This window comes from Prionailurus viverrinus, chromosome C2 (genome assembly GCF_022837055.1).
Source record: "Prionailurus viverrinus isolate Anna chromosome C2, UM_Priviv_1.0, whole genome shotgun sequence".
In the NCBI taxonomy this organism is placed as follows: Eukaryota; Metazoa; Chordata; class Mammalia; order Carnivora; family Felidae; genus Prionailurus; species Prionailurus viverrinus.
Window position 1 is genome coordinate 45,224,157 of NC_062569.1, and position 27,235 is coordinate 45,251,391.

Genomic DNA, 27,235 nt, shown 5'->3' on the forward strand with positions numbered 1-27,235 from the left:
AAAAGTATGACCAAATTTTCCATTGCTATCCCAACAATTTTCCCCAAATCATCCAATCAAAGAACATATACTATAATAGAGTCTTTCTAAGACCATTTTTCTGAGACTCCCCTTAGCTCCCCATGGTGTGTGTTCCCTTTTGCTGCAATAAATGGTAAATGGAACTTCTCAATTCCTGGTATATTTTTGGTTTTAAACGTCTGACAGAAACTAAAAGATGTATCAACCAATGGCAATGGATTATATTTTGGTCCTGATTTTAGGAAAATTAATATCTATTAAGACAGAAGAAATTTGAACACTGGATATTTGGTATTAAGGAATTGCTTTTTTTTTTTTTTAAGGTTAAATAACGTTATTGTGGTCAGTGTTTTTCTTTTTTCCCCCAAAGACTAGTTGTTGTTGTTTTTTTCCTAGAGATACATGCTTAAATACCTACAAATGAAATAAATACTATGTCTGATATTTGCATCCCTGGGGGAAGAAGAGGTTAGAGCTATAGACAATCGAGACTGTCAAAATGTCACCAGTTGTTAAAGGTTGTTAATGAGTAAGGTAATTATTCTACTCCTCTACATGATGGAAATTTTACAAAAGTCTTTAAAAAAAAATTTTTTTTTAGGAGTGTGCAATATTGTAAGATCAAAGAAAAAGCCATGGCATGGCACCCCAAGGGTGAAGCATTAACTGTTCAGAAAGCTCGGGCTTTCTCTTTCATCCTCCACACCAGAATTGAGGCTGCTAAATAGGTGCTCTTAAGAGTCTCAGGCAGATTAATGTCTGAATTAAGTGAAATTGTATGTAGAACCCACACGTGCAGGGAGCTATGATTAACAGGCGCCTTTGACATCATCCCATCAGCTACTTCGTTCCCTCCCTACTCATCGAACTCCATCCCCGAGTCTCAGCACACATCCAAGATGGTGGGTCATGACAGTGAAACAGGTCAGCGTTGCCTCCCAGAGCGTGAGTTGGCGCCGCGCTGCGCAGGCGCATTTCTGCTTCCCTCCCCGACCTTGGCGGATCGCGCCTGCGCGGTGGGGAGCTGCTCGCGGCTCCCGCTCGGCCTTGGGCTGGCTGCAGTCTCAGTTTGAGGGCGGCCGAAGTGGCTGGCTCGATTAAGATGAGGTTTCTGCTAGTTCTCCTGGTGGCGGCGTCGGCGGTGATCCGGAGCGATGCCTCGGCCAACCTGGGCGGCGTGCCTAGCAAAAGATTAAAGATGCAGTACGCCACGGGGCCGCTGCTCAAGTTCCAGATTTGGTGAGTATGTGCGCCGGGCCCCGGCAGTGCCGCCGCGCCTCTGCTCGGCCTCTGTCGCCAGGCGAGGCCCCGGCTCTGCGGCCTAGCGGGCTGAACCTCCCCCTTGGCCCGGAAGAACGGCGCCAGCAGCCTTCCGCAGCTTGCCTTCTCAGAGGGCCTTCCTGGGACTGTCAGGCTGCCCTTCTTTTCTCCAAGTATAACCGCTCACTTCGCTCAGTTCTTTTTTGCCTCCTAGAATGGTGGGAGTGGGGAAGGAGGGCAAGGGAAGGTTAAATACTGAAAGGCGAAGAGGTGGGGACAGTTGTCAGTACGGAGGACCGGTTGGCGGCGTCACGCCATGGCCACCCTGGCTGCTTGCGGAGGTGGGCACGAGTTGGCGCAGCGTCGGTGGAGGAGCTCCAGTGTTTGCCACCCGGTTCCCTTTTCCTCTCCCCTTTCTCGGGGTTCTGCCGGGCGCCGTCGCTGCGCCGCTGGGCGAAGGTTAATTCGGGTCGTTGGAGGAGACCCACGAGGGATAGACGCCTTTTCTGCTGGACTTTCCCCGGTCGATTGTTGAGTGAGGGAGTGGGGATTCTGACAGCCGGAGGACGAGGAGAGGTCCTGGGAGGCTGATTTCTCAGTTTGCAATTTCCAAAAGGTCTTTGAAAAGGAGCACGTTGCTCTTCTGACAACGGTCACTCCCAAACAACTCTTATCTTTCTCCCCCATTCCTCTACACCCCCTTCCCTGGAGCATGTCTTTCTACGTTTCTATCTTATGCATTCAGATAAATAGAAAAACAAAACAAAACAAAAAAAAACAAACGAAAGCAAAAACAAAACCCTGAACCAGAAAAAAAAAACCTGGCATTTGTCGACGTTGTTCTTTCTGTGATTTTGTTGTTACCTAGTTAAGTTAGAACTTGAGCAATAATGCATGTAATAAGGTAACTGGGTTGGGGGAGACTGAAAGGCTAAACTAAAATAGTAAAATTGTAGAAATTAGAATCCTGTATCACAAAAGATTGTATTTTCTTCAGGATAGGATGGTTAGGTAAGTAAATTTTCAGAGTCATGGTACTTTGGAGTGTTGGTGTTGGCCATAATGCAGTTAAAATTGGCTTTTTAAAACTTTATTAATATAAGTGTATTAAAGGTTAGATTTTCTGCTTACCCAGCCGTTTTTTTGTTTGTTTGTTTTTTGTTTTTTTTTTTTTGCTTAATCTTTAAAGAGTACTCAAATACTTAAAATTTTAAAATTCAGTTTAAGTGACCCATAGAGTCCGAAAGTGAGATGTTGAGACTTTATTTTGGAGTGAAAACTATAAAAACCTAGCAGTTTCTTGATTAAAAACAACAACAAACTCCTTGAACTGTTTACCGTGTGGCCAGCATATATCATTTTCTGTAATGTACTGTAAAAACTGTAAATGGAAGTTTTGGCTTGACCATTCCAACTTTTTCCATAATTTTTAAAAATTAGAGAGTGGCAGTCATTTTTACTATCTGTAATTATTGTTAAGGATTAAGTGTGAAACTTTGGATGTAAGTAGTTTAAAAAAGAGTGCAGTTTCCAAGTTATGTAATTTTTCTCTTTCCTACTTTTGCATCTCTTGGTTTCACTTGTACTTTTCCAAAATACTCTTCTTTTACAATTGCTTCTGTTGGGATACTTGTCATAATAATTTAAAATTTTTTTTTTAATGTTTATTTATTTTTGAGACAGAGAGAGACACAGCATGAGCAAGGAAGGGGCAGAGAGAGAGGGAGACACAGAATGTGAACCAGGCTCCAGGCTCTGAGCTGTCAGCACAGAGCCCGACGCGGGGCTCGAACTCACGAACTGTGAGATCGTGACCTGAGCTGAAGTTGGACGCCCAACCGACTGAGCCACCCAGGCGCCCCTTTGTCACAATAATTTAACAAGTGCACCTTCCACTGAGGATGTTCATAGCAAAGTTTTCAAAATGTTCTGGGAAGGGCATCCAGTTCTTCCTCTCAACTTTTTAAAAATTTTAGGTACTTCATTTGAATTTGTGATGCATAATTTTTTTCATTCTTTTTCTTTCTTTTAAAGTACAAACTTGTCCCAAAAGTCTAATAAGAGTTTTCTTTTTCAGTAACCCAGAGCATGTTATGTATGGAAATCAGTTTTGTTTGGTTTTAGTCATACATGGGAAACAATTTTATTAGTATGCCCTCCATATACAGGTAAATTAGCTTGTTGTTTGTTACTTTTTCCCCAAGAGGTTAATCTGTGTATAGTAAATTGAATATTTGGTTTCTTGTTTTGGCAGAATCTCTTGGACATTCATTTGCAGTTTTGGGAGAGGAGAGGAAGCTAAAACGATTGAGGCTAAATCTGTGAAAATTCTTTGAATTCTCCTTGAAATCTAAGTGCTGTAAAAGGCAATTTTTCACTAATTACCACTATTAACAAAGGAGAGAACTATTTTTACCTTACTTTCAATTGCTTTTGTCCTCCTTTATATTTATTATGAGTACTCTCTCTTTTTTTATTTTTTTTAACATTTTTTTTTTAATTTTTTTTCAACGTTTATTTATTTTTGGGACAGAGAGAGACGGAGCATGAACGGGGGAGGGGCAGAGAGAGAGGGAGACACAGAATCAGAAACAGGCTCCAGGCTCTGAGCCATCAGCCCAGAGCCCGACGCGGGGCTCGAACTCACGGACCGCGAGATCGTGACCTGGCTGAAGTCGGTCGCTCAACCGACTGCGCCACCCAGGTGCCCCATGAGTACTCTCTCTTTAACTGTAGCTCAGTATATCATCCGTTAATTGTACCACTTTTATAATTGCTAAAGAACAGGGGCGCCTGGGTGGCGCGGTCGGTTAAGCGTCCGACTTCAGCCAGGTCACGATCTCGCGGTCCGGGAGTTCGAGCCCCGCGTCAGGCTCTGGGCTGATGGCTCAGAGCCTGGAGCCTGTTTCCGATTCTGTGTCTCCCTCTCTCTCTGCCCCTCCCCCGTTCATGCTCTGTCTCTCTCTGTCCCAAAAATAAATAAACGTTGAAAAAAAAAAAATTTAAAAAAAAAATAATTGCTAAAGAACAAAACAGCACAACACATAAGTGAAATTAAAGGGAGAGAGATCAGTGTGCGGAATAGCTTAAAACAAAGTTTACTATTCTACATTCATGTACTTTTTCAGTAAATATTCATTCAAGACTTGTTTGTACCAGGGCTAAAGATACCATGGTGAACAATATAGATGTGATCCCTCATGAAACTTCCAGGAATGCGCAGTATTACTTTATATACATAAGTCTTCAGTTTATGTTAATTGACGGAGTGACAGAATTAGATGAGTTTGATGACAACTCATTTCTTATTTTGGGAGAAAACTTATCTTGCTTATTTGGATGTTTAAACATTGAACGTAAAAAAGAAAGTTCTCTAATCAGAGCTTAAAATAAAGTTCCCTTGTAACATTTTCCTTTCTTGTGACTTTTATGAATAAATGCATTCTGTATGTGAATGTATTCTGACAGGTACCGTTTGGCATGATGTTTTTATATGCATGCTTTATTTTTTTCATATTTGAGATTTAACATGTAGTCAGACCTACAGCATTTAATCACTTGTAATTTAAAGAGCTTACTGGCTACAACTCTTTACAGTTAATACTTATCTGAGTATTTGACAACTGATTCACTAAGAATAGTAGATTAAATAAAGCTGAGATTTCAAAATGTAAGCAGAGTGCAGCAGAATTTTCTAATTTTGGTTAATTTAAGAATCCACTGCTATAATTTTAGGACAACCAACACAAAGTATTTTTTAGAGGTAAATGAAACAACTACTACAAGAACAGATTTGTATTTAAATTTATACCAACTCAGCCTTTGCTTTCATGGTATGGAGGCAAGAAAATAAAGCCCTAAGACTGATTTGGATATTGATACTTACTAAGATTAGTTAAAGGCTGAATTGAAGAAATCGGAGAAATTGTGAGTCCTACAGATCGTGAGTTACCATGGACCTAATATTTGCATATTCAATAAATATTTGAGCACCTCCTCTGTGCAGGCACTTTGTTGCTGGGAATTCGGTTTTCTCATAGACATCTTAGGCAAGAATGGAAGGCAGTCATTAATCCATGGACAACACATAAAATTCTAATTGTGCTAACTGCTATAAAGGAATAGTTGTGTGAGACAGCTAGTCAGAGGATCAGGGAAGGTTTTCATGAGGAAACCTACTTTGAACTGAGATCTAAAGGGTAAGATTTATTGCCAGAGAGCTTTCAAGCAATGGGAATAACAGGTTCACTGGCTTTGTAGTAAAGAGAACATAATTGCTTGAAGCCAAGGCTGCTGACCTCAAAGACCAAAAAGAAGGTGGCACAAACCCAGGAAGGTCTGGCAGGCCATGTTAAGAAAAGCTCAGGATCATTGTGGAAAAGACATTATAGGGGACAAAGAATAAGTATGGGGAAACCATTTAAGGGGACTGTTGGGAGTTGCCCAGGTGAGAGATGATGGAGCCTGGAATACAATGGTGGTGGTAGAAATAGAATGTAAAGGGACAGGTTAAGATCTTTACGAGATGCAGTTTTTCATGATAAGTTACATATTTGGGGGGAAGGAGAGGATGCATGGAGTGAGAGGTGTCAAAGATGGCTCCTGAGTTCTGGCGTGGTACTGTGCCATTCACTAGAATGTTAAAGGAGACCAATTTCATGGGTGTGTGTGTGTGAGAGAGAGAGAGAGAGAGAGAAGGAAAGGGAGGAACCCTGAATTTTTAAAATACAATAATGGGAATATCCTACAAAGAAATTTCATCTCCCCAAAATAGCCATAGTAACTGAAACTAAAAACTTAAATACCAGTTACTGTATTTCACCAAACCTAAGATGTGATGGATTAAGTTACACATTATTTTATATACCACTCAGAAGGAAAAAAAAAAATACTGCCATTTAAACTGGGACACAGTAATGATTATAAGATAAATCCTGATTTTTAAAAAGATGCTAAATAGGAGAAGTGTACTTCTTGGAATCAATGAAATAAATGAGTAAGTTGATCCAGATAGTAGAGAACTAATGGAGTGTGATTAGAGAAAAACGAAATGCTGGCTGCCACACCTACCACTATAATAGATTTTTAAAGTTTTCCGTAATTATGTAGAACTTAGTCACCATTTTGTTTTTGTTTTTGTTTTACTATTTAAACAACAAACAACTGCAGTATCTAAATGAATAATGTACACATAATAGTTGTCTCTACTTAATGAGCAAAGAAAGGGGCACTTGGCTGGCTCAGTCAGTAGAGCATGTGACTCTTGATCTCAGGGTGGTGAGTTCAAACTCCACATTGGATGTGGAGCCTGTTTAAAATAATAATAATAATAATGAACAAAGTACTTCAGTCCAAAGCTTTTAGAAGTAGGTAAAATATGAGTGGTTTTAAAGGTTTTATCTACTCTTACAGAAAATGGAAACATTGTTTCCTTACCATTTGCCATTAAGGTAAGTGGTGGAAATCAAATTGAATGTGTCATTTGGAAACACCAAGTTAACCTTATAAATTTTGAATAGTATAGTTACTGGGAAACTGCATTTATTGGACTGATGCTTTGGAGGCCCAGGTTCTAAGTTGATCTGCCTCTTATCTTCTGAATGACTTTCTGGAAATTACTGAATCTCTTTAGCTCTCAATTTTTTCATCTCTAACATGAAGTTATTGGTTGCATGCCAAGTAACGTTTAAAATTCTGTTACTCTGTTTTATATGTTAGGAAGCTTCATGGCAAAAAATGAAAGCATACATACGTGTTTCATTTCTGCCTTTGTCACTGAAGAGTGTAGTTGGAACTTCCTGGTTCATCTGATTGTCACCTTTTCTGCTTTCCAAAAAGGGAAATCAAATCCTGTTTTCACATGACTTACCTTGATGGGGGTGCAGCCTGGGATTGGTGAGGAAGAAATCTTGCCATGTGGGTTTTGCAAGAACTGCTCATAATCAGCTCCTTGTTTTTTATGCCCCTTTTTTTCATGCCACTGTTTTCCCCTTTTGTCCAGTATTTAGGGAGATAAGAATTAGTTTTTTACAATAATGTTTGAAAACCTATAGTCTGGTGGGAGAGACAGACATGTTAAACAGTATTACAGTAGAGCTTTCTGTTCAGTGTTCTAAAAGAGGTCATAATAGAGGGCTTTAAAAACCTAGTGGAAAGAAGGATTATCTATTCAAGGAGAGTTGGAAGGCTTTGAGAGGAGGATATGAAATCTAGAGGGGTATGGGGAAACCACCAGGAGATGTAGAGAAAGAGCTTTATAGAAGTAAGGAAGGTCATATGTAAATGGAGCCTGAGTCAGCACAAAGCGGGGAGAGGGGACAGGAAATAAAGGAGGCAGATAATCAATTAAAAAGTCTTAGTACAGTGTAAATGCTACCATTTATCAAGTTTTATTATTGTAATATATTATTTTCATCGTCTTTTATTGTGATGAGAACTTTGGTAAGTAAATCTTTGAAAACTTGAAGACTTTGATCTTTTACAAAATGAAATTAACTTTCTGGCTATAAACATAATACATGTTTCTTGTAAAAATAATAAGTGTAGGGGAGGAAGAATTCTTCCTCTACCCTTCTAGGTTCTTTTGGCTGGTCTCTTCATCAAAATGACTTAAAAGATGAACAGGAGAAAAACATTTAATTACATGCTTATGAGAGCCCCATAAAAAATATGAGATGCAAGAACAAGTGGGGCAATTGAGGCTTATACAGTATCCTCAGCTAAGCCTGGGGCTTCAAAGGCGGGGAGAGACACAGGACAATAAGAGCAGATGTTTGGTAATTAGATGTTTGCCTTGCCTCAGATAAAAAGTTACCTCTGATAACAGCTTTCTGTCTGGTTCAGGCACCTTATCTAAATTCTTTCAGGTAGTTAAGGGAGCAGTGAGTTGGGGGTTTTTTTGTTTGTTTTTTGTTTTGTTTTGTTTTGTTTTGAGTCTGCCTGGTCTAGATTACCTTCAGCTCAAAATAAGCCACATGCCAAAGTGGCATATTTTGGGATCACATAATTTGCTCTCCCCTCAGAAGTACATATAAGAAAGCAAAAAATACTTGTAGCTCTCTATTAATATTTGAAGAGACTCAAGACGACTCTGCACACAATACTGTATTATGTAATTCTACAAAAAATGAGTTCATAGTCATAGGCTTTTTTTTTTTTTAATTTGCCTTCTCCTTCATCACTTATCATTTGCTGTCAGTAAATAGGGAGATGCATCAGCAGGCACAGTATTACATAAGATTAGTGTTCTTTAAATTATCTAACTAGTGCCTTATTGGTTAACACGTAGGTTGATCCCAGTTTTTCACAAAATTACTTTGCTAAGATGAATATCCTTGAATATGTTGTGTACTGGTCCAATAATTTCTATAAACTAAATCCACAGAAATAAAGTATTATGATTATGTTAAAGGGTATCACATTTACATTTTGACATAGTTAAACTAGCTAATATTCCTGCTAGAAGAGCTTGAAGTAGTAGGTTGGATTTTTTTTTTTTTTTAATTCAATTTAGTTAACATACAGTGTAGTTTTGGCTTCAGGAGTAGAACCCAGTGATTCATCTCTTACAGATGACACCCAGTGCTCCTCCTGAAAAGTGCCCTCCTTAATGCCTGTCACCCATTTAAGCCACCCCGCAATCCCCCCATTCCAGCAAGTAGATTGGGTTTTTTAAAATTTCTAGCTTATTGCACTTTAATTTTTTTAATGTTTATTTATTTTTGAGAGAGAGAGAGAAAGACACAGTGTGAGCAGGGGAGGGGCAGAGAGAGAGGGAGACACAGAATCCTAAACAGCTCCAGGCTCTGAGCTGTCAGCAGAGCTGGATACGAACGGTGAGATCATGACCTGAGCCGAAGTTGGATGTTGACCCGACTGAACTACTCAGGTGCCCCTAGTTTATTGCACTTTAATCAGAGAATATGACATTTGCTATTTCTACTTCCTAGGCATTCTTTGTGACCTAACATGGTCATTGGTTGCAAATGTTCTTTGGGCTATCGGGGATTTTTTTACTATTGAAAATGAAACCTGATGTAGCTGTGAAATCTGTTAATGATAATATTCAGATCTTCTGTAATTTTTGTTGATTATTTATCTTCTATCACTTATTCAGTTTTCTACCCATTATATATATATATATATATATATATATATATATATATATATATATATTTTAGGGCCTCAAAATATTTAATTCTGCTTTTTGGTTTTGGGATTTCTTATAGTGCTTCCTTACCTCTTCTCATCCTTCTGCTTCTTGCAGAAGAATATTTTTGGATATAGGCTCTTATTTTGAATCTTTTCTATTTGCTATTTCTGCTTTTTTGTTTTATGACACTTTTCTCGTAGTCCCTTAGGTGTTTTTGTTTTGTTTTGTTTTTTCTGTTTGTCCTCCCTGTTTCTCAAAAGAGAAACAGCTTCAGATATTACCAGTTGTTGAAGTGTATCTTCTCCAGTAGACTATTAACGAGTTCACTTTTTCTTCTTTATTAGAATGTTGCCAGCCAAAAAAGGCATAATTTTTGTCTGCCTTGGGTTCTATCTCTTATTGTGTGTCTTCAGTTAATATTTATTGAAAAAGTGAGTACAACCTTTTATAGTCAGTCCACTGTGGTTGGCCCTGAGATAACCTGACTGCCCCTCTCCCCCTCTCCCTGCCTTTATATTCCTAACTGGAATGTAGATTGATATCACCTAATAGTGTTCATTTCTAGTAGGTTTTTACCTGGTTAGCCTCTGTTCCAGCTTGGTAGCTATTGGGCATAGAATGTAATACATGTAAAACTTCAGTTTTGAACGTACCCTTATCAGTAATGTTCTTGGTCTGGCCTCTATGCCTCTACTGGTGGGGCCAAACTTCCAGAATTCATTATACTACTGCAAGTCTTCTTTCTGCTGCTCTGATATCCAACACACCCTTTTTGATTATTACAACTTATTGTCCTGTTGGTGGTTTTCTTTCTATGATTCCTGGCTTTTTTATTGAGTTTATTCTACTGTGATGTGAAATCAGTCTACAACCAGCAGGTTAATGCACAGGTCAAATAGGAAAGCAATAAAGCAGCCCAGAGACTTCTTTAGTTTGGCCATTGAACTAGCATAGAACACGATATATTTTTTTTGCCAGTTTCTCTGACAACTGATAAAAAATAAACTGAGAGTGTATTTTGTGGCATGTGAATCATATCTCTAATTTAAAAATGTATTGAAAAGAATAAAAGTTTGATATATATAAAGTATTTTAAGATGCGACAAAGAATTTCTATTTATTTATTGAGTGCTTTTTATTGAGTGACTACATACTGTATAAATCAGTTTATAAAAAGTGTTTTCCAGAGTAAACAGAAAATTCCTTCCCCAGGAAGAGCTGAGGAACTAAGCAGTTTATAAATTCTTGGTGGAATAGTCTGCAGCAGCAGAATTCCTGAAATGTTACGTCAGTGGTATAGAGAAACTAGAAGCTAATGACCTCAAGAATAAAACAAAAGAAGGAAGAGAACAGAAAAAGATAATTAATCACATTTTAGGTTTGTCAAATCTTTCGAATAAACTCAGTAAAGAAGCCAGGAATCTTAGAAGTCACGTTAGTCATATTTTGTGTGTGCGTTTTTACTGTGGTGGCCACTGTAGTGTTCTAAGAGTAAGGTAGCCGGAAGGGAAATCACTTGATTTCGTACGATACTGATCCTTAATCTGATACTTCTTTGGTGCCGCTTCTGCCTCATCTTAAAAAACTGAACAAGTTCTGGGCCACATTTTGGTCTTCAGAGTGTATAAGCACTCCTGTTTGCAATTTTTTAAAAACATTTATGACTTTAGTCTGTTTTTCACTCCCTGAATACCTTGTTTCTTGTGTAGTTCCTAGAACACCTTGCAGATTTCATTCCTTAAAGCACTTAGAGCAGGTGATGCACCAGACACGTGTTTATATTATAGCACTTCATCTACTAAATAGAACAAGGAGAAATAAAGATTACATACATGTAAAGACACAGCTTTCAATCATCAGTGAGCTGTTGGACTGAGCAATGCTATAGACAAATCAGAGAGCACAGTATTTACAAAATATCTTCCTGATTTTATTGGTGCACTCTGGGAGAAATTTAGTTGAAATTCTTGGGATGCAAGTAGCAGAAACCTTTTTGAACTGGTTTGAACAATATGTTTGAAAATGCATTTTAAAATTGTTAGAAGAATAGTCTGTGAACCTAAAGGCAAGGATGCAGCAGGGCCTCAAGACAGGCTAGAATAGAAAACTGGAAAGTCTGAGATGTCATTCAATCTTCCCTGGCTCACGTGTCCTTTTTTCTCAAGAAAAGGTACTTTATTTTTCTCTGGTTCTCTGAAGACTGACTTATCAGTCCTTTGGAAAGATTAAATGTGTTAAATGTTCACCTTTGGGGAGATAGTCACTTTTTAAATCCCATTTCTTTGTTTTTAGTCAGGGAATTCAAGCCTTCCTCTGACAGGTTTGCATTTTTCTGGACTGTCAACAATGGCAGGCGTTGGTTTCATTATGTAAACAGGATCCAGTCCTATGTATGAGTGAGAAGACTGTTGGAGAGGAAGTTATTATTTTTTTTAATTTAATGTTTATTTATTTTTGAGAGAGAAACAGAGCATAAATGGGGGAGGAGCAGAGAGCAAGGGAGACACAGAATCCAAAGCAGGTTCCAGGCTCTGAGCTGTCAGCACAGAGCCCAATGCGGGTTCGAACTCACAAGCCATGAGATCATGACCTGAGCCCAAGTCAGACCCCCAACCCGACTGAGCCACCCAGGTGTCCCGAGGAGATTATTGTAAATAAAAGGGGAAGGTTTATTCAAGAGATGCTAAAAATAGAAAGAAATCCTCAGTATTTATTTCATAAATATCTGAGATTTTGCCCTGTTTCATTTTTAAAATATTTTTTAAAGTTCATTTAATTTTGAGAGAGAGTGTATGCACAAGCAAGCTGGAAAGGGGCAGAGAGAGAAGGAGAGAACAAGAATCCCAAGCAGGCTCCATGCTGTCAGTGCAGAGCCCGACACAGGGCTCAAACCCACAAACCATGGGATCATGACCTGAGCTGAAATCAAGTGATGGACTCAAGTTTGATATAAGCAAGCATTTGACTACAGTTAGGGGCAGACATAATACAGAAAGGGGAAAATTGGGGTGGTTGCCATCATGAGTCAGGACACTGTAAACATGATAGACTTAGTAAAGCACAGAATCTATTTGAAGTAGCACAGACAAGGCATTTTCCTTTATTTCCTAAATATCCTTTCTGTCCATTACATGTAGATCATCTCATTTGTATGCAAGTTTTTTCTTTTAGAAAAGTACCGTGAATGGGGCGCCTGGGTGGCGCAGTTGGTTAAGCGTCCGACTTCAGCCAGGTCATGATCTCGCAGTCTGTGAGTTCGAGCCCCGCGTCAGGCCCTGGGCTGATGGCTCAGAGCCTGGATCAGGCTCTGGGCTGATGGCTCAGAGCCTGGAGCCTGTTTCCGATTCTGTGTCTCCCTCTCTCTCTGCCCCTCCCCCGTTCATGCTCTGTCTCTCTCTGTCCCAAAAATAAATAAATGTTGAAAAAAGAAAAGTACCGTGAAAACGTATTTTAAATTAGGCAATTGCACAAGTCGACTCTGTATAGTGATTACTAGCGATTTGCAAAGTGATTAGGAATTAACGTTAAGATTTCAAAGTTTAAGTCTACTTCTTAGGGACTTTTGGTCCTGGGGCAGGAGGAAGAGACATCGGCTGCAGCATATATTTAGCATGTTCACATATTTATGTATTAGAGGTTTACTGAAAGTCAGAGTCTTACTCATGGATGCAGAAAGAATGGAATAAGTTGAAAGAGCTGGGTGTGGTAGTAGAAGTGGAATGAGAACTGGCTCCTTACCATGTGTGCCTTTAATTTAACATTTTGCCCACCTCGATAAACACTAGTTATATTTTGTTTTGGAAAACATCTGTCAGCAGTGGAGATAGCTATTTCAAAACAGAAAAATTCTTTGGGGGAAAACAGTTATACAGGGAAAAGTTTCTTTAGTTTTTCTTCACAATTCTGGACACAAATATAGGGAGGAAAGTTTACTTAGACGTAAGGAAACTCATCTAAAAAATATGTTGTGTCAATTTTGTAAACTTCATTTTTCAGAAATAAAATAGGTACAGGTTTTTTTGTTGTTGTTGAGGTACAATTGACATAATGTGTTAGTTTCAGTTGTTCAACATAAAGATTCCTTTTTTGTATGTATTGCAGAATGATTACCGCAGTAAGTCTAGTTAAAGCAGTCACCATATGTAGTTATAATTTTTTTTCTTGTGATGACAACTTATACGATCCTCTCTCCTGGCTACTTTCAAATATTCCGTACACTAATACTAACTATAGTCACTATGCTGTACATTACATCCTCATGACTTCAGCATTTTATAACTGGAAATTTGAAGAAAGGTACAATTTTAAAGTCTGTTTTGGGTTTCAAGAATATGAGCTGATTCTATCTGGATTTTGATCTGGAGGTCTGAGACTATGCCGAAGACTTGAGACTGGAGGAACCAAGGATAGAATTAGGCTTCTGAGCACAGTAGCCAGAAAAGTAGGTGACTAGGAGGAATCTGACCAGAGGTGTTGCCTGCATGTAAATATACCTCTCTAGCTAGGCCTCTTTGGGCTTCCCTTGGCAAAGGATTGGAACTCCAGAGCAAACACGAGGGACTTCTTGGGGCCCACAGGTTTTTAGCTCTCCCAGAGGGAGAATCTATAGGTCTTCCTCATGGAAGAACCTCAGAGATCTCTGTCACCAGGAGTTCGACTGTATGGGTATTTGCTAGTGGCATTGTCACCAAAGGGAATTATTTCCTGGACTTAGGGAAAGATAGCTCTTGCATCACCTAAATGTTCTATTGGGGTCTAGAGGAAGGGGCTAGGATCTTAAATCACAAAGTCTGTGTTCTAGTCTCTCAGCCCTGACTAAGAGCAGGGACCGTATCTGTGTCCCTCATCACTACATACCCAGTGCCTAATATAGTGCGTGACTTGTAGTAGGCATTCAATAAGTATTTGAGTGAGTGAATTAATAAGTATATGGATGTATAACTGTGGAAAAGTCACTTCATCTCTCTGAGCTTCCTCTTTTCCCCTTTGTCTATTAAAAAAGAAGTTTGAACTCAATTAACTTTGTCTCTAGCTCTCAAAATATTTCATTAAAAGTTAAGAGAATATCATTTTAGATAATTAACTCCATTGTAAATACTGATGCAAACTTGAGAGCCATTGACATCAGGGGGCATATCTTGGTTTCAAGGTAGTTAGGCATATAGGTGAGCTAGATTATTTTTGTAATATTCTCAAAACAAAAGCACCATTAAAAATTTCTTGTAGAGAAAGCAGTTGTGACAAAATACTACTATTTGGTGAATTTAACAACAGTAATAATAAAATATTAGATAAGGTAATTGTTTAGTAAACATAAAGTATGTTTACTAAGTTCTTTTAACTATAGCTGTGGAAATTTGTCTCCCTTTGCAAAAATTTCATACTTTTTAGGGACTTAATTTCTTGTGAAATTTTTATTCTGAAGGTAGAGGAAGTATTAATTGTAAAGCAAACAGGTGAATTTCTGTTTGTTTGTTTTTCCTGAAAAATGAGTTTTCTTAAATTGAGATCTAGTGTTTGGACTGTTATGCCCAGTCACATATCATCCTGATGCCTGTGGTGGTGGTTGGTGTGTTTTTCCTTGATAACAGTGTGATTGACAAAGCTGGCACCTTACATTTTACTTTACTGTCACTTAATTACTGATTCTGCTTCCTCTGTACTTTCACTGCTTTATATTTGTGTGTTCCTTAACTTAGAATTTAATGTACCTAAATGCTTAACAATCCTACCTGAGTTTGTAAGCTCTTCTGTTGATTTGGCGGTACCGCCTCCTGTTTTTCTCTCAGCTTTATTGAACTATGATTGACAAATAGAAATTATGTATAATTAAGGTGATAATTTCATATACATGTATATTGTGAAATGATTACCACAATAAGGTTAGTTAACACATCCATCACTTCATGTAATTACCTTTATTAGGTGAGAACATATATTTATTCCCTTAGCAGCTTACAAGTATACAATACAGTCTTGTTAACTATAGTCACGTTGCTGTAAATTAGATCCCTAGAATTTATTTGTTTTGCGACTGGAAGTTTGTATCCTCTGACCAACATCTCCCCATTTTGCCTATTCCACAGCCCCCGGCAACCACCAGCTTCCATGTCTCTGAGCTTGGCTTTTTTAGATTCCGTGCAAAAATGAGATTATACAATTTGTGTTTCTCTTTCTGACTTACTTCACTTAGCATAATGCCCTCAAGTTTCATCCATGTTGTTGCGAATGGTAGAAGTTTTGTTTTTTTTTTTTCTGAATAGTATTCCCCTGTGTATTTATACCACATTTTCTTATCCATTCATCTGTCCATGGACACTTAAGTTGTTTTCGTGTCTTGACTATTTTTTTTTAAGTTTATTTATTTTGTGTGTGTGTGTGTGTGAGAGAGAGAGAGAGAGAGGGAGAGAGAGAGAGAGAGAGAGAGAGAGAGAGAGAGAGAGAGAGAAAATTCCAAGCAGGCTCTGCACTGTCAGCACAGAGTCTGGCGTGGGGCTCAATCTCACTCATGAACTGTGAGATCGTGACCCAGGCTGAAATCAAGAGTCGGGTGTTTTAACTGACTGAGCCACCCAGGCGCCCCCATGTCTTGACTATTGTAAGTAATGCTAAAATGAACATGGGGGTGCAGATACCTCTTAAAGATAGTAGTACCTTTGGATATATGCCTAGAAGTGGATTTGCTAGGCCATATGGTAGTTCTGTGTTTAATTTTTTGAAGAACTTCCATACTGTTTTCCATAGTGGCAGCACCATTTACATTCCCATCAACGGTGCACAAGGATTCCCTTTTGTCCACCTCCTTGCCAACACTTATTATCTTTTGTCTTTTTGATAATAGGCATCCTAAATAATAGGCATCCTAACAAGTGTGGGGTTATATCTCCTTATGGTTTTCATTTGCATTTCCCTGTTGATTAGTGATGTGGAGCACTTTTTAATTTATCTGTTGGCCATTAAAAAAAAATGTGTTTTTATTTTTTTATTTTTAGAGAGAGAGAGAAGGTGCACTTGAGTGCGGGAGGGGCAGAGAGAGGAGAGGGAGAATACCAAGCCCTTTCATGGGGCTCGATCTCACAAACTGTGAGATGACCTGAGCCGAAATCAAGAGTCCAACACTTAACTGACTGAGCTACTCAGGTGCCCCTCTGTTGGCCATTTTTGTGTTGTCTTTGGTTCCCCATTTTTAATCAGATTATTGACTTTTGGCTATTGAGTTGTATGAGTTCCTTATATATTTTGGATATTAACCTCCTTTTTCAGATACCCGATTTGCAAATATTTTCTCCCGTTCTGTAGGTTGCTTATTCATTTTGTTGATAGTTTCCTTTGCTGTGCAGAAGCTTTTTAGTTTGATATAGGCCCCCACTTACTTATTTTTTGCTTTTTATACCTTAGCTTTTAGGGTCAAATCCAGAAAATCATTGCCAAGACCAATATCAAGGTGCTTACCAACTATGTTTTCTTCTAGGAGGTCTGTGGTTTCAGATCTTATGTTCAAGTCCTTAATCCATTTTGAGTTGATTTTCATGTATGATGGAAGATAGTGGTTTCATTCTTTTCATGTTGCTGACAGTTTTCCTAATACCATTTGTTGAAGAGACTACCCTTTTTTCAGTGTTGGCTCCTTTATTGTAAATTAATTGACCATTTTTGTGTGGGTTTATTTCCGGGCTCTAGATTTTGTCCCATTGATCTATGTGTCTGTTTTTGTGCTACTACTATACATAGTTGATTACTATAGCTTTGTAATACAGTTTGAAATAAGGAAACATGGTGCCTCCAGCTTTGTTCTTTCTTCTCAAGATTGCTTTGGCTATTCTGGTTTTTTGCCTTTTTTTTTTTTTTGTGATTCCATACAAATTTTAGGATTGTTCTATTTCTGGAATTTTTATACAGTTGTATTGGATCTGTAGATTGCTTTTGGTATATGGACACTTTAACAATATGAATTTTTTTTTAATTTTTTTTTAACGTTTATTTTTGAGACAGAGAGAGACAACATGAACGGGGGAGGGTCAGAGAGAGGGAGACACAGAATCTGAAACAGGCTCCAGGCTCTGAGCTGTCAGCACAGAGCCCGACGCGGGGCTCGAACTCACGGACTGCGAGATCATGACCTGAGCCGAAGTCGGACACTTAACCGACTGAGCTACCCAGGCGCCCCAACAATATGAATTTTGAACCCTGAAAATGAGATGTCTTTTGTTGTGTCTTTAATTTTTTTCATCAATGTCATAAAGTTTTCCTTTTGCCTGTAGATGCACTCTGGTGGCCTTTTTCCCTTTTTTTGCTGGGGAAGCCTGTCATATATCCACAGTTTAGTGTTCAGAAATTTTAATGGTGATATTGGATGCTGTTGACTTAATTGCTAGAGTAATGATATGGATTGCTGTCATATTGTTGAAAATTATCTTCCCAATCTTTGTTTTTCTTTGTAAAGTAGAAACAACTGTAGAGTAAGAAGGGATTTAAAAGTTCTTTAAGTTACCTTTATTGTGATTGAGCAGGCATGTTTGCCCAGTTAGGGGCAGAGTAGGAATAAGAGCCAAAGTTTCATGTCTCATGCCTTGGTATTTTGTAAGCTTTCTGTGTCCCAGTTTTGCAAGTCTCTATTTTAGATGTGTAAGAGTTGTTTTCATTTCAGTGTTTATACTTAATGATAGCTCCCCAAAAAGCAAGGCGATTTGAGAGCTCAAAATATGCTAACATATGTGAATAGATACTTGCTGCTGCCCAACAGTAACCCAAGTCTGTAATGTTTAATGTTCTAATAGATGGATATACATGGGGGAAGGTAACTTAAATATGTGAAATTTGTGAAAAAACCTCCATGTTGCCATCCTCCAACATCAATCATTATTACTTTGTCACTGTTCATTAGAAACACTTTTAATCCTGGCAATTTTTAGACTTTGTCTAAATGCAAAATAAGTGTAGGCATATTCTGAAGCACTTAATGGAAGCACTTTTATTTTTCTACAGTGTTTCCTGAGGTTATAGGCGGGTGTTTGAGGAGTACATGCGGGTTATAAGCCAGCGGTACCCAGACATCCGCATTGAAGGAGAAAATTACCTCCCTCAACCCATATATAGGTAAGTAAATTTCAGTAACTTAAAAGTAATTTTTTTAATGAATTTTTTTTTCACTTTGGTGAGTAAACTTCTGTGAATTGGTTCAATTAATTGGTTATTATAACTTCTTAGTTGGTTATAATGTACAGAGAAACTCTTTTACAAATAGCAAGTTTATTTGATCCAAATTTAGAATTTTACTGAAAGAAGGAAAAGAGGAGGATTTTTTTCAGAGGTGGCAATCTTTTAAAGATGTGTTTTCTTATATAATTTTTATTTTGGAAATAAATGAAGAACACCCAAATTTTTATACAAAGTCAATGGTGTAAAATTCCGTGCTGTTAATAGGATTTTTAAAGGCTAATGCTGTATAATTTTACAAGTTAATTTTTTATTCATTTAAAGGATATTTAGTTTTGTTTTAAAACTCCACAATGAACTTTAGTTACTATCTTTTTCACTAGTTGTAATTAGTAAGTTCCAGATTTGGTGTCTAGAAAATGTCTGTATACATATACTTGAGTTAGGAAGTTTTTGAATTAGGTGGGAAATTGTGGCTTCTGATGAATTTATATATATTTTTTTCTTTTGATAGACACATAGCATCTTTCCTGTCAGTCTTCAAACTAGTATTAATAGGCTTAATAATTGTTGGCAAGGATCCTTTTGCTTTCTTTGGCATGCAAGCTCCTAGCATCTGGCAGTGGGGCCAAGAAAATAAGGTATGTAACTTAATAGTTTGGTAGCTGTAGGTTTTTAGGTTGTCAATGGAAATATTTTACTGGATTGTTGTGTACTTGTTGCTGATTCACCTGTCCACGTGTATTATTTCAGCTTCAATCATTTTTTAATCTTTGGGCAAGACACTTAACCGTTTTTGGACTTAGTTTTTTGTTTGTATTTGTTTTTCTTTTCTTGGCCTTCGTTTTTATGTTTATGTATTAAGAATGATTAGCTCTTATCTTTTTACTATTTTTTTTTTAAGTTTATTTATTTTGATGGCGGGAGAGGGGAAGGGTCAGGGACAAAGAGAAGGACAGAGAAAATCCCAAGCAGGCTCCGCACTGTCAGCACAGAGCCCCACACAGGGTTCTAACTCAAGAACTGTGAGATCATGACCTCAGCTGAAATTGAGAGTCGGACGCCTAACAGGCTGAGCTACCCAGGCGCCACATCTTTTTACTATTTGAAGGATAGTGAGGTGTGACTTTAGTAGAACCTGGGCACAAAATAATTTAATACCTGATATTGATTATATAGATTAGGTCAAATCATATACAAAAAACATAATACATAGAATGCAAGGCTTTTATACCAAACAATATGGGTATTAATGGGTTTATTCACATTAAAAATGGGATTTCTGCTGATTTGTTCTTATTAAAATTTTCTGTTTTTATTACTTGTCCTTTGACTCTTCTGTTCAATCAGTATAAATAGACATACAAATCTTGTGCTGTCTCTTCTCCTTTGTAGGGTCTTGCTGTAGCATACATTCTTTTTAGATATCTTTCATTTGTTTCACTTAAAATCATCTTTTTCTGGAGGGTCTTTCTGCTATGAGAAATACAGTTTTATTTCTCTCTTGGATGAGATTGCTTCTTAGGTTTCCTTCTGAGAAGTATTCTGGTTTCTGGTCTTGTTCTTTAGTTCTAGGCTGAAACTACTTTTAGTGGACTCCTACATAGCTATGCTTTTTTTTTTTTTTGTTTTTCCTTAGGAAAAAACTTATTTCCAGTAACAGGCAAGGCTTCTTAAAATAAACATCATCAGGTGCTACCTCTCACTGAACTGTGTCTCTACCCTGTTATTAGTAAGATTGCTATGCATAAGATTAAGAATTAGAAGTTAAGTACTCATGACGTTTTGTGTTACATTTATTAATTCTATTGATTCCATCTTTAGTGCATTTTACTTCTGAAGACATATAACATTATTGATCTATGGAAGAGGAATATAGTTGAAAGCTGTAGTTTTCATGCAACTTCCTTGTGTATTGTTTGCATGAAAATAGACATTTCCAAATGCGAGAGTAACCTTTAAGAAATTAAAGCCTACCTAGTTCAAGTGGGACTGGGAGGAGAGCTCTTTCTCTTTTGCTATGAGCATTTTTATTAACTTTTTTTGAAACAACTTGCTGTGAATTGATATTGTCACTACATCCTACTTTTTAGTCAGGTGATTTTATTAAAACTTTTCTGTCCACCAAGGAACTTCTCTTTGGAAAGGGTATAGGTACGCATTCAAAAGGGAAGTGAATGTAATTCAATATGCAAGTGCTTTCTCTTACCAGTTTTTTTATTTGACTCAAAATGATTTGTTTGGAACGTGGACAGGTTGTATTGAATACGTGGAGTTGCTCTTTATTGCATCACTAGTCTCTTGTGAATTCATACCTTACATTATAAAAATGGTGAAATAAACCCTTCTTATGCTGGTATTCGTTTGTTTAACTTATTAAGGCTATTATGAGATCTCGAGAAATTCTGTCTCTGCATTATGAATATATATTCTTCAGTGTGTATACGGCTGTGAATGAATGTATATTCTTCAGTGTGTATACGGCTGTGAATGAATGCGTTTTTCTTATTCTGTATATGTTATCTGAACATATAGAAGAGCAATAATAGTCTGTATAGAAACTTTTAAAGTAGATTTAAAAACAATCATTACCAAATAAAAATGAGTCTGTATATTTAAAAGATTACTGTGTCTTCAGTTGTAATATTGTTTTGTCTTTAAAATAACTTTGCCTGTTGTACTTAATTATATTTTCTTTTAGGTCTATGCATGTATGATGGTTTTCTTCTTGAGCAACATGATTGAGAACCAGTGTATGTCAACAGGTGCATTTGAGATAACTTTGAATGGTGGGTTCTGAATAATTTGCATTTTGTAACACATTTTATTTTTTATTTTTTTTATTATTTTTTTTTAATGTTTATTTATTTTTGAGACAATGCGAGAGACAGAGTGCAAGCAGCGGAGGGGCAGACAGAGGGAGACACAGAATCTGAAGTGGGCTCCAGGCTCTGAGCTGTCAGCCCAGAGCCCAATGCAGGTCTTGAACTCACGAATTGTGAGATCATGACCTGAGCCAAAGTCGGACGCTTAACTGACTGAGCCACTCAGGCGCCCCGAATTTTGTAACACATTTTAAATGATTTATAATGACCTTTAGGCTTTTCTGTTTTCCATAATATGCAAAATTATCACTTTCTATGGTCCTCATCTCCCCTGGCTTGAGAATTATATCCATATGATGACTCGTGAATGTACTCAACAGAGTTCTAGATCTTTCTTCTAGGTGCTATACTTGGGAATCTTAAACTACTACTCCCAATCTATTGATTGCCTCTGCTTCCTGCAATTCTTGTGTACTCCAATTTGCTCCTTCCATGGCATTTCTTGTTTATTTATAATGGCACCATTATCATTCTACCCAGTTACCCATGTCAGAATCCTAGGATAACCTCAGTTTCTCCCTTACTCTCCATATCTGATGGATTACTAAGTCTGATTCTTAATTCTGCCGTCTACATTTCTCAAAAATCTACTTCTCTTTATCTTTATTACCACCACTCTAGTCCACGCCATAATTATTTTGTTACCCTCTAATACATTCTCTAAACCAGAGGTTGTCATATATGACCTATGAGCTAACAGTAGTTTTTACACTTTTTTAGTGGTTCCAAAACATCAAAAGAATATTTTAGGGCACAAGGAAATTAAATGAAATTCAAAATTTAGTGTTTATTACCTAAAGTTTTGAGTTCCATCAAAAAATTTGTGGAAATTTAGTTCTCTGGTTACCTTTGTGATTTCTTGGATTTTGCGTCTTGATCTGTAAAGCCTAAAACATTTATTATCTGGCTTCTTACAAAAAAATCTGCTGATACCTGTTCCAAACAGTGGGGTGATTTTTTTTCTTTTTTTTTAATGCACATCATTTTCGTCTCATTGCTTTACTGCCTCAAGTTCATTAAGTGGCTTTACTTTGTCCTCAAGATAAAGACCAGAACATTTAACATAGCCAAAAGGTCCTGCATGATGTAGACTAGGGATTAGCAAACCATGGCCATGTGCACTCTCTGTCCTGCTGCCTGCTTTTTAAATAAGATTCTATTGGAACACAACCATGCCCTTGTTTTGCCTGTTGCTTCTTTCAGACTACAATTAGAGTTGAGTAGCTGTGATAGACTATATGTCTTTGCAAGCCGAAAATGCTTGCTTCCTGGCTCTTTATAGTTTGTTGACTCTGATCTAGTCCCCATTCACCTATCCAGCCTCTCTTGTACCACCACTGTTCTCCTGTATTTCAGCTCTTACTTTTAATGATACCTTTCAATTTTAATAATACCTCTCACTTTTAGTAATAATTGCAAAGGCTCCTTCGTAGCCTCCCCTGTGTCCCTCAGCATCTTCTGCTTTTAATTCTTAATACACAGTTGTGATTTGTAGCTATTTTGTATAGTACTTTCTGTATTTCCCCTACTGGAATGTAAACTATACAATGGTGTAATTACAGAAGTGTAATTCTGTGGTTCACTTCTGTATCCTCAGCTGTATATATAGACAATAAATATTTGTAGAATGAACACTTATTATAGACTCATCTTTAATTTTAGGGGGTGGTACTGTTTATTTTTATAGATGTGCCTGTGTGGTCCAAGCTGGAATCTGGTCACCTCCCATCCATGCAACAGCTTGTTCAAATTCTTGACAATGAAATGAAGCTCAATGTGCATATGGATTCAATCCCACATCACCGATCATAGCCCCACCTATCAGCACTGAAAACTCTTTTGTAAGTAGTTTAAAAATACAATAACTATTTATAGGTATCATTCTCATCACAAATCAGCAAGGTACTAGATATTCTAGTGTCTATTATCACTTGATTTCCCAACTTAAGATTTAATAGATGGATGTTTTCTTTATTAAAATTAAGTGATCAAGAGCATTTTGGACCTGCCAAAACAAGGTAAGGTTGTGCTAATAATTTTATCTTCAAGGCTTAAAAGCTGGGCCTGTAACGTCATTTTTTGGACTCTGAACTCCTACTAATGGTCAGAATTGGTATATTACGCTAGAATATTTATATACATATCTTCCCTTTACCTGCAACTAACTAGTTGCTAAGAGTGTGCAGATTCTTTTAACATGGTCAAGATAGAAAAGTTATAAGCAAATGTGTGTGAACACAGAGAGGTGAATATTAGTTAACTTTTGCTTAGCAGAGTTGTTCTCTGTTCTCTTCTTATTAATAAGTTGATTTTATAAGAGTGAAGTTTGAAATAAAATACTCTTTTTTGTCTATGTCTTTCAGACATTAAGGGATTTTTTGCAAGAGCAGCGTGACTGACATTATGAAGGCCTGTACTGAAGACAGCAAGCTGTTAGTACAGACCAGATGCTTTCTTGGCAGGCTCGTTGTACCTCTTGGAAAACCTCAATGCAAGACAGTTTTTCAGTGCTGGCACATTTTGGAATTCTGCACATTCGTGGAGTGCAATAATACTGTATAGCTTTTTTTTCTTCCCCAAATTCACTCAGTTAATAGTTTTTAAAAAATGTAGACATTACTACTTGTACCTTTTTTTTCCTTAGTCATACTCGGAAAAGTAGAAAATTGAGTTACAATTTGACTTTTTTTCAAAGATGTCTGTTAAATCTGTTGTGATTTTATATGAATTTTCCTTTTTTATAGTTTAAAATTGATCTTTTTGGGAATACAGCTGAAGTTCCCAAAAACTTTATAAGAGTTTATCAGGCATCTTTAATTTGGTCATGTCCAATTTATATAGTTTTCAAAACACTGCAGATTGTGAACAGTGCATTATATGAGATAATGGGGGGAAATCCTATATCTAGAGTACTCTACCAATTTGTGTGTGTATGTGCGTGTGTGCGTGTGTGATTACCAGAGAATTACTAAAAGACCAACTGCTTTTTAAATACTGTTATGTAGTTCAAGTGTCTTGCCTTGACCAATCTAATGAGTTGATTAACTGGGCCTTTATACCTAACTCAATAAAAAACTAAGCGGATGTAAGTTAAATAAAAAGTTTGAATTTATTGCCCAGCGTACCTATTAACCTTATATTTAAAATTGTCTTCCTCAATTTTTGTTATTTCATAAGGAACACACTTTAGATTCACACACAGTAATAAGTCATTTACCATTTTTAGGATAACTGAAACTCACTCATTTCAAAGTTCAGTTGAACCTCTTTACAACATTAATTTTAGGTGAATGGAGACTACTTGCCTAATAATTTAACTTGTTTACCATCATATATCAGAATTTTATTATATTTAAGGAACAAAATTGAAAAGTTTTTTATTCAGTGAATTTCATATCTTTCCAGAGTTCTAAAAAGATAGTTTTTTTTTTTAACAAAAAACGTAAACTGATGGACTGTAAAAGTAATTTAGTGGAAATAGGATCATAATGTATAAAAATAGTCCTATAGCAACAGTCTTAACATATTTTAGCTTCCATATGGGAATAGGAATGATAGGTCTAGATTTGTTACTAGAAATAAAGTGATTTGAGGAAAAATTATGAGCTAATTCAACATTTGGTCTACCAAACACTTAGCACAACCTTATACTTCATTTATCACTGGATATTTGTTGAACTGATGTCTGGTAATCATCATGATTTTACAGCCTCAAGGTGGAATATACTGTAATCTCTAGCTAACAGGAAGTTAGTCTGATAATTCACTTCAGGAAATTGATTTAATGGCTCATCCTTTTAATTAAGACTGCAGAACTGTTAACCTAAGTTCCTATAATGGCAAGAGTCAATACAATTTAAGCTGGAAGTTACTAAGAGGTTATTATTCAGGTGTAATAGTTTATCTTTGCCTAGGGCTTAAAACCTTGTTAACTTAATTAGTACTAGCCCAGACTTCCTGTCTCCTGTAAAGTGAACACAGTGCTCAGTGTGTTTAGGGTCTTTCCTCAGCTGATGGCCATTCCACTAGTGACAAGTTAACCTTTTGGCATTTAGACCTTCCAAACTCAAGCCTTGGGTATTCCCATGTATCTGACAGGTTAACCTTGAAGAACCTATGATTAAATTTTAACTTTTTTTCATGTTTGTCTTGGGTGAATAACTTGTCTTTTGGAGAATAGCTTTAAGTGGCTTAGATGCTGATAAAACTCAGTGTCTTATTTTTTCGACACTCATCTCAATATTGTTTTATCTTTGACCGTATTTAAATCTAGGATTTAATAGTCTAGTGAAAAAATTAGTGGGAAGCATGAATATTGGAAAGGGGAAAGTTAAAAAGAAAGTATTTAGATTAGTTTATTATATTTCTAACATTTCAGAATTTATTAGTTGCTTACAAACTGGTGTGGCTGTGTTGTTTATAAATGTTTATGTACTATGTTAATTAGAAGACCATAGAACATTACAGCAGCTTGGCTAATGTTATTGGTGTGTTTACCACAGTTGCTCTTGTGGACGAAATTACTTGTTAGATTAATAAAAAAAAAATCTGTTGGCAAAATATGGCTTTATACCTCAGTATCAAGATATACAAAACATATACTTCAGAATATAAATACATTTTTTATGGCATTAACATTAATGACAGCAGTTGGTCAGCCTTTACCATTATCAAAATCCAGCAGGAGTCCAATGATGATTCTTTCTTATTTTGAATGTTATTAGTTTGGGACCTTGATTGGTTGGTATTTTATCAGTGTCATAATTTTAAATAATTCAGATTTTAAAACTAGCCTGCAGATTCCTAAAGCATGATTTGATGATATTCAATACTAAGGCTTTAAAAAAAAAAATCTCTTGAGAGAAACGTGAGGGATTGTAAAGTTTAGTGGCTTACTACGATAGCATTGTGAAAATAAACTTACGTTGAGCTGATGTGAAAGGAACCCCTCTTTTGTGGAATTAAATCTATGCTAGGACACTTCACATAACAACTGTATTTAGGAAATTTTATTTTGTAAAAATTGTTGGTATCAAATAGCATGTTCTCTTTCTAATGCTTTTTTAACCCAGCCAGTGCTAACACTTCACCTCCTCCCTCTCGGTCTGGTACTCAAGTCTTCCTGCTCTTGGATTGTAAACTGCTTCTCAAGCCTTATGGTCCCTTTGTGTCTCAGTGTTGCTGAACTGACAACAGGTCTGTAGCGTGATTCTGTGCTGGGTTGGAGCAGAGAGCAGCAGTTTACGTCGTTGTCCATCATTACCCACAACCTCCAGAATTTCTGAGAAAGTAAAAGTGACATTCCCAAATCTGGAGAAAAATAATATGGGGATGTCCCCTCTTGACCGATAGAGGCAATTTAATGATCTCACAAGAGGAAACAAAGTGCAGATATTTTTTAAAAATTCTGGTGAGCCTCTCCATTCCATGGTCCTGGGCTCTTTTTCCCTAAGCTTCAGAAAAGCGAATAGATGTGGACTTAGTTCCGAACTGTATCTTGAAGAAAAATATAAACTGGTCTCAGAGTGGGAAGAGTGTTAAGTTGCCTGCTCTCTATCAAAGCTTTTTAGAATGTTTTCTGTTGCCTGTGTTGAGCTTGAGCGAAATAAAAAGGAACATGATAACTATGTAAATATACTGCAGCATTAGTTTCAAAACTTTTTGTGTGCCTAAGAATCATTGGGACAAATTCCTGGATGCCATCCATAGAGATTCGAATTCAGTTGATCTGAGATGGGACCCAATAATTTGCATTTCAGAC

The 27,235-nt window shown here is 37.0% G+C and overlaps 1 protein-coding gene across 1 annotated transcript; it reads left to right on the plus strand.

Moving 5' to 3' along the window:
- Positions 1-1,022: 1,022 nt before the first annotated feature.
- On the plus strand, positions 1,023-24,586 carry SELENOT (selenoprotein T). Its single transcript, XM_047875405.1, has 6 exons — positions 1,023-1,260; positions 18,419-18,529; positions 19,104-19,230; positions 21,291-21,378; positions 23,162-23,315; positions 23,838-24,586. Exons 1-5 carry the CDS (start codon positions 1,124-1,126, stop codon positions 23,284-23,286), a joined length of 588 nt encoding a protein of 195 aa, XP_047731361.1. The 5' UTR covers positions 1,023-1,123; the 3' UTR covers positions 23,287-23,315; positions 23,838-24,586.
- Positions 24,587-27,235: the final 2,649 nt, after the last annotated feature.